The 16494-nt window shown below is 43.4% G+C and overlaps 1 protein-coding gene across 1 annotated transcript in view; it reads left to right on the top strand.

Annotated features, from left to right (window-relative positions):
• Positions 1-16494, top strand: part of APBB1IP (amyloid beta precursor protein binding family B member 1 interacting protein) — a 99241-nt gene that overhangs the window by 71813 nt on the left and 10934 nt on the right. The window contains exons 12-14 of the mRNA XM_023537172.1: positions 1796-1906; positions 10343-10441; positions 11373-11487. Of these exons, the coding sequence (XP_023392940.1) occupies positions 1796-1906; positions 10343-10441; positions 11373-11487 (325 nt within the window). The remainder of the gene's footprint in view (positions 1-1795; positions 1907-10342; positions 10442-11372; positions 11488-16494) is intronic.

Below are 16494 nucleotides of genomic sequence, written 5' to 3'. Positions count from 1 at the left end.
CACTTAGTGGTAAAATTTAAAATGTTCTCATTGGAGCTGGGCTATGGTGCTTTATCTCACTGCTGCCTTTAACATTTGAATGGAGGAACCAGTCAAAAGAAAGAATAAGTACAGTTATTGGAAAAGAGGCAAAACTCTCTTTATTCATGGGTGACATGATTATTTAACAAATAGTATAGGACAACTTAAACAATATATACAAACAATATGCATAATACCAAATTTCCATGCATAGGAACAAAAAATATGAAATACATAACATTAAACTTAACAAGAAACTTCCAAGACTTATATGGCATGAAATATAAAATTTAATAAAGAAAGTGAAATAGAATTGAATTAAAAAATATATACCATGTTACTAGCTGAGAAAGATGTTAATTTTCCCCAAAATTTTTTGATATATTCAAGCCCAAGAAAAAATTTCAATAAGATTATCTTTACTTGAAGTTCACAGACTGATTCTAAAATTCATCAGAAAGAGACACTGTTCCAAAATACACCGCCCCCCAAATTGCGAAGAACACTGAAAAAGAACTCTTCCTCCAAGATGTCAAAATATTAGATAAAAGTAGGACAGGTAGAGACAAACAGATGAACAGAGAGCCATCTAATATGAAGGAAATTAAAGCGAGGATTTTACAGCAGTGGGGAAAGAAGGTGGTATTCAATAAATAGCATTGAAATAATTGTATATTCACTTAGAAAATATAGTTTCATACCTCATACCATGTTCCAGATTAAATTCTATATGGATTAAATATATTTAGGGGAAAAGGAATACAAAAATCTTAGAAGAAAATATGGATTACTATTTTCATAATTTGGGAGTGGGGAAAGCCTTCTTTCTTAAGCAAGACAAAAAACTCAAAGTTATGGAGAAAATCAACAGATTTGATTGTATAAAGTTATTCTTAATTCCTCATGCCCCAAGAGCCAAACAAGAAGTTAAAGACTAGCTACAGAGCCAGAGAATACATTTGCAGCATGTCTAATCAAGTATGAAAATACAGAAGAAAATATTGTACAAGGAAAAAAATGTACAACCATATATAAAGGAATAACTGTGTGCGGAGATGTAGCGATTCTGCCCTTCATTCTTTATTCACTAACTAGGTAAAGAATTATTGAATGCAATGGAGGAAAAAAAGTACTAGAACAAATTTGTAATTGAAGTGTAACCAAATATGTAGATTAGAGGTTGCAGTCTTCACAAACATATTATACATGGAGGAGAGGTTTCAGTTTCCATAGCAACACCTCCAGCCCTAAGGAGAAAGCATGAAAGGGACCTTTTTTCATCAGGAAGAAGTGAATGAAGTGTGTGCTAATTTACTGAGCATCAAATTTACCTCTCGTCATTCCTCCTAAGAGGGACTTTTTTTTTTTTAAGGCTCACTTATGAAATCCATCACTGACTTAAAATGGCAAAAGCCACAATGAAATTTCTGACAAAGAGGTCGGTACCTTGTCTCGACAGCATCGATAATGATGTCTCAAGGTCAACCAGTCCCCTCTGACGCTGTGAGTCCACGTGCAGGTGCTAAGTCAGCAGTATCATCTCTCACAGCGCGTCTGGGCCTGGGGCACACAGCTTTGCCTTGAGTGTACCCTTTTACGTCTTCAAACGCAAGCTTGGCTTTTATAAAATTACACATGGTAGATGCTTCAATAAATTACCTAAAATTCAGTATTTTTCTACTAAAATGCCATCTGTAATTGTGCCATCAAGAACAACCTTGGAAAAATATTAACTGTCAACTCAGTTAAGGTTATTTTTTTCCTTCTCTTTCAGACATCCCGAGATCTGGCCTGTTTTATACAGTTTGAAAATGTCAACATTTACTATGGGATTCAGTGTAAAATGAAATATAAAGCACCCACTGACTTCTGCTTTGTTTTAAAGGTATGTTATGAGAAGTCCTTACTTTATATCTGGAAGCAATTTGAGTTAATATTTCCTTTTAAGGAAAAAAATGTTAAATGTTATATAGTTAACCACAGGTATAATGTAATAAACTTTTTATTTTAAACCAAAATAGGAAAGGGGAAAACATTTCTACTCATTTGGATCATTTCCCCTAGTACTTGTTTTCTGAGTCTAAAACTTTAATCAGGGCTTCCTCATCACTTAGGAAAATGAAAGCCTCATGTGTTGAACAAATGTCATTTACAAGTCTACTGATAAAACAGAATACATTTTTCGGTTCTTTATTTATTGAACTCTTATTACATTAAGGAGTTTTTTACAAATTAGAACTTGACAAGATTCCCTAGAAAAATACAGAAAATACAAAAAATATATATTTTTCTAAAAATAGCATTACTGGGTCTTGAAACTTTTCAATGTATGTATCATCAAAGGGGACTAGTGCTATCAAATGTTTGCTAAGGTTTCCTTTAGTTCCGTATTTTGGAAGTTTGGGCAGAAGTAACAAAATTTTATCTGCCGAGTATAACAACTGACTCCTAGAAATGGCTTGAAGGAATTTTTGCAGCTGTTCTGGCCATGCCATGGCTTCAAACACCATAAATTCCTCCCCCCACCGCCCCCCACGTCTTACACTAGAGCGTAGATGATCTAATTCCACGAGACACAGCGCAAGGCTGTGTGCAGAATTTCTCCTTTCTGGGCATCAGGCTGCCTCATTTTCCATCCGGGATGGAAGTTGTAGAGCAGGTTAACGAGCTAAGTTCCTGGAGAGGTCCCTTTGTAGGTCAGTCACCAACACAATGTTTCTAGAGACGTATGCTGCTGGGCTCTGTGTGCGCATGCGTGAGCTCTCTGCCGAAGCCGTCACTTCTGATAAAGTGGTTCAAAGTCTATAGTATATTTTCACAAATAAGAGACGACACTTACATTTACGTTTGTAACAAACATACAGTTACAGTAACAAATGGTCCTTGTGAAGGACCACATTACTGGAGATGATCATGAACCCCGCTGTCATTTCAGAGGCGCCCACACCAGTGTGCTATTGCCACACACCTCTTAATCCAGGAGTCGCATGTCCCCTGCGTCCACACATTCCCTAAACCCTGACTGAGCACAGGCGACCGGCCCATTCCCCTGTATTGTTCCCGTTTGTCTTTTAAAAAATGCAGCAGTCCAAAAGCGATGACTTTTCTTCTTTAATTAAACGTTTTAGTTTTGTAGTTATACAGGCAGTTGTAAGAAATAATACAGAGGTCATTTCCCCAGCTTCTTCCAATGCTAACATTTAACAAAACTCTAGTACCGTATCATAACCAGGATATCAACATCGGTACAGTCTAGATTCAAAACGTCCCGCAAGGATCCTGCCACTCCTATAGCCACATCCACTGCCCTACCCCCCTGCCCTTCCCCAACCCAACCCTTAACCCCTGGCAACCACGAATCTTCTACATTCCTATCATTTTGTCAGGAAGTGACTTTTCTTAAGAACAAAAGGCACATGAGAAACGTTTAATATAGACCTCAAAACTCACTGAGGAAGAATTTATATATACAAAATTGTTACTTTGTTTTTTTCAGAGAAGTAGACAGGTAATTATAAATATAATGTGCTGAGGGTCTATTTATATGTTTACAGAATGCCGAGTTTAGGTCTATGGTCAGTTGTTTTTTTTTTTCTCTTAGTCAAATACAATAATTGAGCTCAATCTTATTTACCATTTTAACTTCCAAGTGACCCCTCCTTGCACATACACTATGACTTATTATTATAGTTATCAAACAACACTTGATTGAAACGATTGCCTTCACTGAGGACTCAGGATAATGTGTGGTTTTCATTTAGACGTTCACAGGCCTCTTCGAGTCATTACTGAGCATGCACTTTCATAGCAAATAATGATAATAACCACTATACTAACTCAATCAGCCGGACGCTCACTTGGTGATTTCTCAGCCAGGGGCGTTTGTGCCCCCCAGGGGACTGTTAGCAATATCTAGAGACATCTTTGTTTGTCATGACTTGGGGTGGGAGGCTGTTAACAATTTGCATTTAGTGGGTAGAGGCCAAGGATACTGCTAAACATCTTGCAAAGCATGGGGCAAACCCCACCACAGAGGATTATCTGCCCATAAATGTCAGCAGTGCTGCTGTTGAGAAATCTTCCCTAAACAGAATAGCCCCAGGATGATGTCTGGGAAGGGACCAGCGGAAGGGAGAGAGCTGGATTGATTTATTCATTCGTTTATGCAATATTGATTGAATGCCAACTATCCGCTAGGCACCGTCCCAGGTGCAGGGATGTGAGCCAAACACACAATAATCCCTGTCCCTGTCACAGAGTTTATGTTCAGTGTGAGGGAACTGTCGATACACAAACAAAAATATATATATATGTACTGTGATGTCAGGGAATGATAAGGCTGTGGGTAGATATGAACAGGGTAAAGAACAGATATGCCAAGATTGCAGCCAGGGCTTCTATGAGTGGGGTGGTCAGGGAAAGGCTCTCCGAGGGTGTGACCTTTAACGAAAGATGTCGGTTAAGTGAGGGAACAAGAATTACTTGGGGGAAGAGAAGTCTAAGAACAAAAACAGTAAGTGTGAAGGCCCTGAGGTGGAGCCTGTTGGGTCAGAAGGCAGAGCTGGATGAGGAGAATGTCCTGCCTGCTTCAGGCTCCTGCACCTACTTCTCTGTCTCTGGCATAAGAAAGGTCATGAGAATAGTGACAACCTCTTACATAGCCTCTAGATTGTAATGTTTTAAGCACTTCGTATATTAACTCATTTAATCCTTTTATCAACCCTATGAGGCGAGAGCCATAATTCTTACTAGTTTATAGATGTGGAACCTGAGCCAGGATGAAAAGCCAGGTGGTGGCTCAGAGGCCGCTCTCTCAGACAGTTTCCTAGGACACAAAATATTTTTCTTGTCCAGCCCCAACCTGCACACACCTCCAGCCGCCCTTAAACTATGTCTTTGTTGTGTTCTTATCTGACCTCATGACCTTGTTTGGAATCCTGAGACTCTGAGAAATTACCAAGATGGAAGCCCTCACTTTCGCCTGGGGCGTTCCAAAGCACTTCTTCTCTGAGGCGTGGCTCATCTCTTAAGTAGGGAGAAGGTTTTGGAGACAGGTTCTGAAATGCTGGTCAGTAACCTGACTCTTCAGAGGAAGCTTGTTGGAAATCCAGGCTTTGGGCCTGGGAATCTTTGTTTTCCCTAGGCACAGTCAAGGTTTGCACTCAGAGCATTAGAAAGTGCCCCAACTGAACATCAACAGTTGGCACTTAGCTGGTGATGAAATCCCCTTCGGCGTGGACAGATAGGATGCAAGTTGTCCAAGGGAGCAAGGGCCCACACCGCAGGGCCAGGTTCGGAGGCCGGCGCAGGGATGTCTGGCGGGGAAAAGATGAGACCTCAGACCTAGAGGTGTCCAGGATGTGGACTTAGACACGTGAGCAGAACTTGGTTTCTGGAGCTGACTTACACTTTTAGGCCTAAGTCCTAGAATCGTAGCTTGAGTCGCGTTATCAGGCCGGGTCACAGGTTATCCTGGGCTGCATTGCTAAGACCCAGGGGGTTGGACTAGAACTTCTAAAACCCCCATATCCAAGGCCTAGGTCTCAGGAGAGAGTTGCCCTCCCCGCCCCCCCGCTCCCCCATGGGGAAAAAGGCTCAGAGGTGGAGAAGCCAGCAGGCCTGATGGATGCAGGAACCGACAAGGGTCGTGAACAAACCCAGCAGAACGTGCATTTCTCTTTTTCTCAGAACAGTGACCAGTTCTGTCCTCAAGCCAGTTTCTTCATGTGCAGTCAACCCATTCATTTCACTCTTGAGCATACTTATCGGTTCTTTCCCAAAATATTGGAAATTTTTATTAATTTGCTAAGTAAATTAATAAAATCATGGTTTGGAGAACTCAGTTTGTTTATGAACATTTTGATCACTTGTTTCCCTTTCTATGTACTGTGAAAAAAAATCTCGACATTGAAATACTTCATTAGGATGAGCAGATTTTCAGAATTCAGAGAATGCGAACATACATTGCAAAAGGAATTCAGGATATGAAAAATCATGTTAAGAGATCACACAATTCCATGGACACACACTAAGTCCAGCCCACAAGTTTCATATTTGGTATGAGCTTCCTGATTATCATGGTGCATGGCGGCTGCTGTCGAAAAGACTGGAATTTGAGCCATGACCTTGTGACCATAACCTGGGAGATGGCGATTTCACTCCTCTCTGACCCTCACAAACTCCTCAGAGTGAATGGTACCATCATCCATTGTGTCAGTTAGAGGCTGCCACAGCAAAGTACCACAAACTGAGTGACTTTAAAGCACAGAAATGTGCTCTCTCACAGTTCAGGAAGCCAGAAGTGCAGAGTCGAGGTGTTGGCAGTGTTGCTTCTTTCTGGAAGGCTGGGAGGGAAACTCTGTTCCATGCCTCTCTCATAGCTCCTGGTGATTTCCAGCAATCCTTGGCATTCTGTGGCTTATAGCCACGTTGTGGTAATCTCTGCCTCCATCATCACATGGCCATCTTCTCTCCGTGTGATTAGGACACTAATCATGCTGGATTAAAGTTCACCCTTATCAAATATGACTTCATCATAGCTTGATTACATCTACAAAGATTCCATTTCCAAATCAAGTCATATCCACGGATACCAGGAATTTGGATGTCAACGCCTTCGGAGGAAACACAAATAAACCCATAAGACCCTTTTTCCAAGCTAGAAATGGGGAAATCATCCTCGAAGTCCCTTATCTTCCCTTTCTCATCCAGCCCATCAGGTTCTTCTGATTATCCATCAGAGACATCTCTCATCCAGCCTCTCTCTGTCTGTTCACCCTCGGTCCAGGCCCACCTTCCTCATAGCTGCCGGTTCCTGCCTGTATTACTCTGCTGTTTCAGCATGTCTCATGGGTCCACTGCCTAGGAGAGAAGTCTAGATGCTAGGTTGACACAGCCCTAGAACTCCTATCTTATTTTCCGCCTCTTCATTCCATGGCTCCCAGGCCTTAGCCACGTAGACTTTCTAGATATTCTTCAAATGTGTTACAGCATTCTATCGCTTCTTCCAAAGAGTCTTTCTCCGCCTCTGTTTTTAGTCTTTTACTATGAAATTTACCAGTGATCTTATGTTTGCGTGTGTCTCCCCAGCAGTACCCCTTGCTAATTATGATGTGAGCCTGTCTTACTCATCTTTCTTTACCTCAGCATTAGTATATTTCTTCGCATCCAGAGATATTTGTTGAATGTGTGGGGCTTTGGTTCTAATTATGGTTCTGCCACCGCCCTTGGCCTTGGACAAATGGGTTACCCCATCTGGCACTCAGTTTCTTCATTTGTAAGTTTAGAGGATCTGGAAGTTCCCTTTTAACAGTAACATTCTGCGATTGCCCCAAACTCTGTGTGCTGTGCTGCACGCCCTACAAGAGCGTCTCTCTTTCTATGGTCAGGAACAATCAATCCAACTGAGGAAGAGTCTGGCCGGTAGCACTGAACCAGCGTTTTTCCCGAAACCCCTTTGCAAATAGTTTTTTCACAAAAGGCTCAGTTAGGCAGTAAACCCCTTAGCAAGGTCCTGAGACGTGACAGGAGAAACAGCACAGCGACTTGCTATATGATGTCCTGGGAGCCGAGAGTGTTTCTGCATGAACAAGGGAGCCAGGGAGGAGTCTCGTGCCCACTAGGTAGCCCATCTCAGAACCACAAAGTCTGAGAATTACAAGAGACCTGCGAGGTCATCTGATGCCGTATATGTTCGTAATACCTACGCAGTGTAAAGAAATCAGTGAGGCTCATATCGCTCGTGTTGGGAAACATGAACCACGGTCTGTACCTTTGCTTCTTCATCATAGGAGGAGCCGTTGTTGGAACGCAGGTTCAAGAGTTCTTGACTCTGTTTCATGCTCAAAAGCCATATTGTCTAAGGGAGGCCCGCATTCTACTCTGCCAATGGTTCATTGCGCTGTGTGAGCGGATAGCTCTACATGGTTGCTTTGTGTGTTGCACGACAAGTTCAATGCGAGTGACAGTCTGTTCCTGGGAACCTGGTCCTCACGTGACGTGCCCCCAAAAACAAAACAAAACAAAAAAATTTTAATAGAACGAGGCCAAGGTAACAACATCAACTTTTTTAATTTCTCAGAAAAAAAAAAAATAGCTGCTTTGTCAGGACGATTACGAGCATTCGATTGCTGAAGCCCCAAGTTCGCCTGTCATAGGTGACAGAGCGAGAGCGCTGTTCTAAGTTAGGGAGTTGCGTTTCTGGTGCTGAAAGACGGGGGTTTGGTAAAATTTGCTTTGCGAATTTGACTGTTGAAGGGACCACTGCAGACATCTGAGAATGTCACATTCCATCCAGGGAATAAGTCCTTAGTTGAAGTGTACTTTTCATCAATATGACCTTCGAGTTAATTAGTCCTTTTCTGCAACTGAGACACATTGTCTGAGGTGATAGTTTTAATTTTAAGGGACTCCAAAGAGATTGATTATTGGGAAAATATCTGCAAAAACAAGATCTAACCTTCAGAATAATGAGGAAGCGTTGAACCTGATGAGAAGGAAATGTGCAGCAGCCTTTCAAAAGCGTTTGCTGCCATCTTCCGGCCACGGTGGAAAACTACAGGCAACTTTCAGGAGCCCATGTGGAGCTGCCGCCCTTGGGAGAGAGGGGGAGCCTGTGGCACCTAAGTAAATAGGAATTGACCATTTTTAGAGTGATGCTAACACAAATTCTGAGGGCTGAAAAAGCTCAATAAAAGGAACAGTCCATATCGATATAAAAGTATAAAGGCATACTTTCCTCAACTGACTCAAAAGACCAAAGAAAAGAATTCTTTAATTTCTGAATTTTCTGAGGTATCTTTAGAGTCTGAAATTTTGGCTTAATAAATGCATAAATTCTAGAGTTTAAGACAAGAGATTCTAAAGTTCCAGTGGACCATGGGGTAAACTACAGAGTAACTTCTCTGAGCCTCAGTTTTCTCATTTCTGGAACCAAAAATGACTAACTTCTCATCGAGCTCTCAGAGTCTGCATGGGTCTTGTTATTCTTTCTGAGCATAGACCGCTGGTTCTTGCCGGCCGGGTCATTAGAGAGACCAGCGAGGTGACTCATCCAAATGTTGTGTCTCAGATTCAAACTGAAGTTCAAGGCACAGTGCCCTTGTTTTAGATCAACTTTGAAAATAGTTTCCTTGAGGCTTGGTGATTAAGCTGAAAGCAAAAGCGAAGTAGAGAGGTCTGTTCGACACCCTAAGAGGAAATGGACAGCTTGGCTTCTTTCCCGCACACGGAAGATGGCTTCTAGCTCTCTTGGCTTTCCATTACACTTTCGGCACCACCAGCAATGTATGCCTATCCTAGAAGGATTAACAAACTCCTGAGACATGGAAGAAGAAGAAAGAAGTAGCACACATGCACGTACGTGTACGCACACGGACAATGGTTATGTTGGTAATTTTTTTTCTATTAAAAATTTTAATGAAAATTCACCTGGTGCTCATCTTAGAACCTAGATTTGTTGGCCTGCCTTTCACCTTATGACCACGTGACTTCTGGCTGAGCAGAAATCTTGTTTATTTCCTTCAACAATTACTTCCACCTCATGACCATGCTGCAGGCCATGTGCTGAGCACTAGGGGGTCTTGGGCAGTGACTGACAGGCGTGGTTGCCACCCTCATGGAGCACACAGCCTGTCGGACTAGGGGCATCAAACAGAAATTACAAAGGCGATGATGATTAAGAAAGAGGTGTTCAGGGTGAGCTGTGTGACCAGGCACCTGTGTCTCTCTGTCCCTTCATGCTTGCCCAGGTCACTGTGAGCTCCCAAAAGGCCTGATGATCCCTGGTGCAGCACCCAAAGTCACTGCCTCTTGAGAATAGACAGAAATATTCCTTCTCCCGGCCAACCATCCAGAGGCCAAAATGGCCCATTTGAGTAGTAGACAGTTAAGAAAGGATAATTCCTTGTAGCAGAAATTACCCTAGGGTTGACTGGGAGTCACAAAAATGTTACTGTTTCTGTGACATAAGAATTACATCAGGTAAGTTCCTTTATCTGATAAACAGAGAAATGACTCCAATTTCTTATGGAATAGAGACGTGATAGGTGTGAAAGCTTTCAAAGGTTAAAAAAGCAGAAATGAACATTACTATTGATAAATAGTAAGAGATACTTATGCTAAACTATGTCCCAAATTTTTTAAACCCTTTCCAAATGTAGCCCGTTTTAAAAGTACCCCTCTTCCTAATCCTAAAATCACTCCCAGTAATTTTTGCCACCTTCTCAGGAAATCACATACTTTGTTAGAGTTTCAAATTTTTTTTGAAAGACACTAACAAATAAAGAGTTTATAAACAGTGCTTGAAATGACTTTTTTCCAGCATCCTCAAATTCAGAAGGAGTCCCAGTATATCAAGTATCTCTGCTGTGACGACGAAAGAACTCTAAACCAGTGGGTCACGGGAATAAGGATCGCCAAGGTGAGCGAGCATTTGGACTCCACCCTCCCTTGAATTTTCCACCTGGCTTCCAGACCTCGGTCCAGTCTTTGTGCTTCTGAGAAACAGCTGACACATTCTTAATGGGTCGATGCCACCGATATTAGCTTATTTATTTGCCCATTGAGTTTTTTAAATAGGTGAGAGGGATAGAAATATGGACCTCTCCAACAACCTGAGAATCATGGGTTTACTTTCACATGAGACTTTTCAGATCTTTGTTTACTCACGGAGAGCATTGCAGGTTTAGTGTGTAATTAAGAAACACAAGGTACAATTACATACACAAAGTGTAGAATTACATAAAGACATATGTAATCAGAATTGTGTGGCTAAAGCTCTCTCTGATGTCTAGGTAAAAGTATTAACTGATTCTGTTAATCTGGAAAATTAGTTAACACATGAAAAAACAATTTGTGAATTTACTGAAATGCTGATACAGTTGAGCCTTGAACAACACAGGGGTTAAGGGCGCCAACCCCCAGCGCAGTCAAAAAATCCAAGTATAACTTCTGACTCCCCAAAAACTTAACTACTAATAGCCTACTGTGGACTGGAATTACCTATAACATAATCAGTCAATTAACATATTTTGATTGTTATATACACACACACATATATGTGTGTATAGATATATATATATATAGCTAGAGAAAAGAAAATGGTATTAAGAAAATAAGGGAGAGAAATACATTTACACTATTTATTGAAAAAAAACGTATATAAGTGGATACGCCCAGTTCAAACCAGTCTTGTTCAAGGGTCAACTTTACTACCAAAAAAAAAAATCAGGAAAGGAGTGAAAAAAGTGATCATGAAGTACTTTTTTTCCTAAATGTGTATGTGCAACTGCGTGCAGACTATTTGGGACAAATGGATGACTTTCTTGCTTCTTTTGTGTTTTCCTCCCTAGTATGGAAAGACTCTCTATGACAACTATCAGCGGGCCGTGGCCAGGGCCGGGCTGGTGTCTCGGTGGACAAACCTGGGCACCGTCAGTGCAGCTGCACCATCTTCACCTTCCACAGGTACCGAGCAGGGCAGGATTCTGACCCCTGTTCAAGGCTCGGAGCTCATGTTCAGATGCATCCTACACATTTTATAAACACAGAACTTTGTGGACACTACAGAATACATTTTCCCTCCGATGGTCGGGCTCGAGAGCTCTATCTGTTTATTTTAAGTGACTTTTAGCAAAGCTTTGACCTTTTTTTTCATGGTTTGCTTGTGCATCAGAGGGTGATCACCAGTTTAGGGTGAGCTGATAGGGAGCTATGTCTCAACAGAGTTCAAAGTTTGTGTTTGTCAAAGGCTCCGTGAGTCCCCAGCAGACTGCCCACACCAAGGACAAGATCGTTCCTTGATGTTTCGTCTAAGTGCCAGCATGGCTGGAGCCTTGTACCCAATCCTGGACATCACGTTTTCAGGGTGGTGTAACAGCTACTCATTTGTATCTCTAGAAAGGAAGACAGGACATTGAGGGGTGTAGTAGGTAGTTCGTGCCACGTGATACATATGTGGTTTCTGGTTCTTCCAACGGCCCTACAAAGTATAAATTATTATCCCTGTGTCACAGATGAGGAAACTGAAGCTTGGAGAAGCTATTACCTTCCCAGTGGCTGAGCTGGAACTCAAATGCATTTATCTTTATGATAAATAATGCTCGAAAGAACTGGAACCATTTATGGCAGGAAAGTTCTAGTCATTGTTTTCCAGTGTTAAAAACATGGTCACGTCAAAGGCCAGTATATAGATTCTTTGCTGCTTCAAAGGGTGAAACCAGCTTGAACGTATGGACATTACAGTGAGGTAGATTGGATCCAACGTGGAAAGATACTTCCACTAGGTGTGTTCAGTCCGGCTGTGAACGATGAGTTTCCTGGAAGTGTTTATGCTGAGTTGTTTTCTGCAGAGTCCTTATTACAATTTGTAATTGTTTTATGTATCCATTCGTTTGTTGCCTGTGTTCTCCACTAGACCCTAAGTCTCGGAAGGACAAGGACCGTTCCTGCGTGTTCCACGTAGCTTTCCCAGGCTTTACAAGCCTGGCATACAGTAAATATCTGTTGAGTTGATAAATGAAAGCTTGCTGAGACTGACCGAAAGCCAGGTCTCAGTGACCCTGGAAGGAATCCTAATTTTATCAGTCTTCAGCCTGGGAGTGAAACACATCTTAGAGTTCCTGGATTGTCAAGCCCTCCCCTCTCAAGATGGCGTCATCTTTAGGAGGAGATGTCCTGAAACCCTCCGAGGCGTCCCCATTGGCCCCTTTTCCAGTACAGAGCCCTGGGCTCTTTCTGGGTCAGACGATGTAGCCTCAAGTCTCACTCACTGAGAGTGAGCTGTAGGTCCCAAATTCTTTGATTTGGAGGAACTCTTAAGATCTTTTCCCTTTCCAGACCAGCCGAAGAATTTTTCCTTCTGAGTCTTTTTCTCGGAAATTAGGATCACTTGCTTTAGCAAATAGTTCTGTTTCTTACCAAGTCTTGAGATTTTTCTAATTATCTTTGACAAGCATCATTCTACCTCTTACCAAGCTGATACATCAGCTATTTAATTATGAGCTGAACTGTTTTTAGAACAATCGGGATACCTTGAGGGTATTAGCCGTTTCCCGGGATGAAGCTACTAGTGTTTTGCACAGAAAACCAGACTGTCTGTCGCCCAGGCCAGTTTCCCAGCCTGGCTCCGGGTGTATCTGTCAGGAAGTGGGTTGAGCAGCTAGGAAGAGCCACATCTGGTCAGGCTCTCAGGGGATCCACCTTCAGCATCCAGATCATTCAGATCACAAACCCGCTCTGTGGTTCAGTAAAAAATATGTCTGAGTTTTGGCCTCAGTTTCCGACTTTAGCTTCCACAGACCATGGAATTCTCTGCGTGATAGGAGCGTCTTAGTTATGCTAGTGAGGTGTCTTCTGGTGGGCCCCAAGGTGGCTTCAGGATGAGGGCGAGTCGCCAAAAAGACCAAGCACGTGAATGGAAGGCTGGACCCGTCAGCTCTCTGGCCTTCAGGGAGGGGAAGGGAAGCGGACTGGAGCGCGATCACATGGCCGGTGATCCAATCTGTCATGGGGATGTAATGAAGCCCCAATGGAAACTCTAGACACCGAGGCTTGGGAGAGCTTCCCGATTGGTGAGTAAATCGAGGTGCCAGGAGGGTGACATCCTGACTCCGTAGGGAGAGGGCTTGGAAGGTCCATGTCCAGGCCCCTTCTGAACCTTGCCCTGTGTACATTCCTTTATAACAGTACTGTAATTGTAAGTATAGCATGTTCTTGAATTTTACGAGTCATTCTAGTGAATTATGGAAACTGAGAGGTCGTGGGAACCCCTGAACTTGTAGCAGGCTGGTTAGAAGTTTGGGTGGCTGGCATCTGAAGCGAGAGCAGTCTTGTCGAGGTTGAGCTAACCTGTGGGGTCTGATGCTAACAATGGGTGGTTTATGTAAGAACTGACAGCAGTCTACTTTTGAATTGCACCCACGTTCCACCTGCCAGGGCCTTAGGCCTACCAATTATGTATATATGTCCGGGTTCATTGGAGGTTTGGGGGTGTTGCGAGAGCACCCATGGATCCCATATCCAGCCATAGCATCCCTCCTGGGGAGTTCCCAAGAGAAAGAGTTATACACACAAGGAAACATGGCAAATAGAATTCTACATTTGGATGAACTGGCCTGGTGTCCATTAACTCCTGATTCAGGGCTTTCTGGTAGAACAAGCTGGAACATGTGGTTTAAACTCAAAGCCTAAAGTGGCTTTGAGATTAAAGGAAAGCCTCTTCCCCAAGCCTCAGTCTTAACACCAACCCCAGCCAAAGGCACCTATGGTACCAATGACTTAAAGAAAAGAGGAAGAGAAGAAGGGAGGAGGGAGGAGGGAGGAGGATGGGATGAAGGGAGAAAGGACGAGAACGAATTGGCTGGGCCTGCCGTTAACCCACAGTGGCTCTGCCCACTGTTAATTTAGTAAGTCTGGAGGGCGGGAAAAGGAGAAGGTGGGAAGGGCGAGGCTTCTCCAGGATGTGGACGAGGTTAGGACATCCTTTCCTCTAGAGGGATCTACCTTCAAGAGACACATTGTGGACATCTGTGGACAGATGTCCACCCATCTGTGGCCATCAGCCACGAATGGGCCCTTAAGACTGCCTGTTGATCTTACCGTATTTCTCCAGCTCAATGGTTCTCAACCAAGGGCAACTGTGACCCCCAGAGAGCATTTGGCAATGTCCGCAAACACTTCTGGTTGTCACCCCGTGGGAGGAGCTGGTGTCATCTAATGGATAGAGACGATGGATGCTGCCTGTCCTGCAATGCACAGGGCAGCCCACCCAAAGAATTTTCCAAATGTCAGTCATATCGAGAAAACCGTTGCAGTCAATGTTCTCTCCCAGTTTCAGATGTTCTTTACTCTCCTCAGACTTCCAACCTCCAACCCCTTTCCTCTCAGCAGAGAAAATGGAACCATCAAAGGGGAACTTTTTAAACTTCCCACCACCAAACCCAACAACTTACCTGCATCTGTACCCATCCTAGCCTGCATCCCTTATGCTACCTTCTCACGTGAGCAATTCTTCCATCCACGTTCTGGTCCCCTATTCTGACATCAGCTGGTGGACTGCAGCACAGCTCTGATGCTGACCAGTGGAGTCAGCTCAGACCTCACAAGCCAGGGACACAGTCCCCAACACAGCCACCCTTTCTTCAGATGCCAGCCACACTTCCAGGGTCCCCAGGCCACCCACACTTCGGACCTATTGGCTACAAATTAGGGAGTCCCCCTGACCTTCTCAGGTTCCGCAGTTTGCTAAAATGACTCACGGAACTCGGGTAAGTGCTATTCTTAGATTATAGTTTCATTATAAAAGATGTAAATCAGGACCAGCCAAATGAAGAGACACATGGGATGAGGTCCAGGAGAGTCCTGGATGCAGAGCTTCTGTGTCCTCCCTCTGTGGAATTAGGGTGCATCACCCTCCCAGTTCTTCGATGTGTTCACAACCAGGGAGCTCCACTAAGTTCACTGTCCAGAGTTGTCATCGGGGTTTCATTTCATAGGTGTGATTGACTGAATCACTGGCCACGTGACTGAACTCAATCCTCAGAAGTCAGAGTCTTTCTGGTAACCAGCCCCCTCCTGGATCCATGTTGTCAGCATAAACTCAGATGTGATCCTGGGGGCTCGTGAATCACAAAGACACTCAGGTCACTTGGGACATACCAGGGGGTTTAGAAGTTCTGTGCCAGGAACCCAGAACAAAGACCAGACAGATGCTTTATTGTACTTTTCTCTCCTAGTTTCTCTCCTGCTAATCTCATCTGTGGCCTCTGTGTTGCTAAACCCAACTATTGCAAACCCCGCTCCTTTCCTGACCTTTCGGCAGCGTCTGACACAATGGACCACGCCTCCTTGAAGCAACCTCCTCTACTGGCTTTCAAGATAACGCACACTCCAAGTCCTCCACCTGCCCCCCCCGCCCCCACTCGGCCACTCCTTTCTAACTCCTTCTACTTCGTTTTAAGTTACCCAAGACCCAGCTGAGCCTAACCCTTTTCTCATTTTACACAATCTCCCTAAGTGACCTAATCCACTCCCAGCATCATCTATGTGCTGACCACCTAGAAAAAATACAAATCCAATCCAGGCTTTGCTGTTGACCTCCAAACCCATGCATCCAACTGTCGGCTCAGTGGCTTCACTTGGATACATCATAGACACCTCAAACTCGATGTCTGCAAAACTGAACTCATCATCTTAACTCTCCAAACTTGCTCCCCTATTGTTGTTCTCTGTTTCTGTAAATAATATCATCATCTGTCCAATTGCTCACGCAGGAAACATGCAAGAAAAGCTCATTCACCCCCAAATCTAAACATTTCTAAATCTTGTTGATTCAACCTTCTAAATATTGGTCAAATCTGTCCTTGTCTGTCCATCTCCATTGCCATGAAGTCCAAGCCACCATGATCTTTCACTGGGCCTCATGTGCTGGTGCTCCAGCTTGACACCCTTCTTTTGCAAGGCTCTGTCCATCTG

The sequence above is a fragment of the Pteropus vampyrus genome, unplaced genomic scaffold (assembly GCF_000151845.1).
Source record: "Pteropus vampyrus isolate Shadow unplaced genomic scaffold, Pvam_2.0 Scaffold180, whole genome shotgun sequence".
Taxonomy (NCBI): Eukaryota; Metazoa; Chordata; class Mammalia; order Chiroptera; family Pteropodidae; genus Pteropus; species Pteropus vampyrus.
Note: the sequence above shows the minus strand (reverse complement) of the source record. Positions and strands in the feature narration are given on the sequence as shown.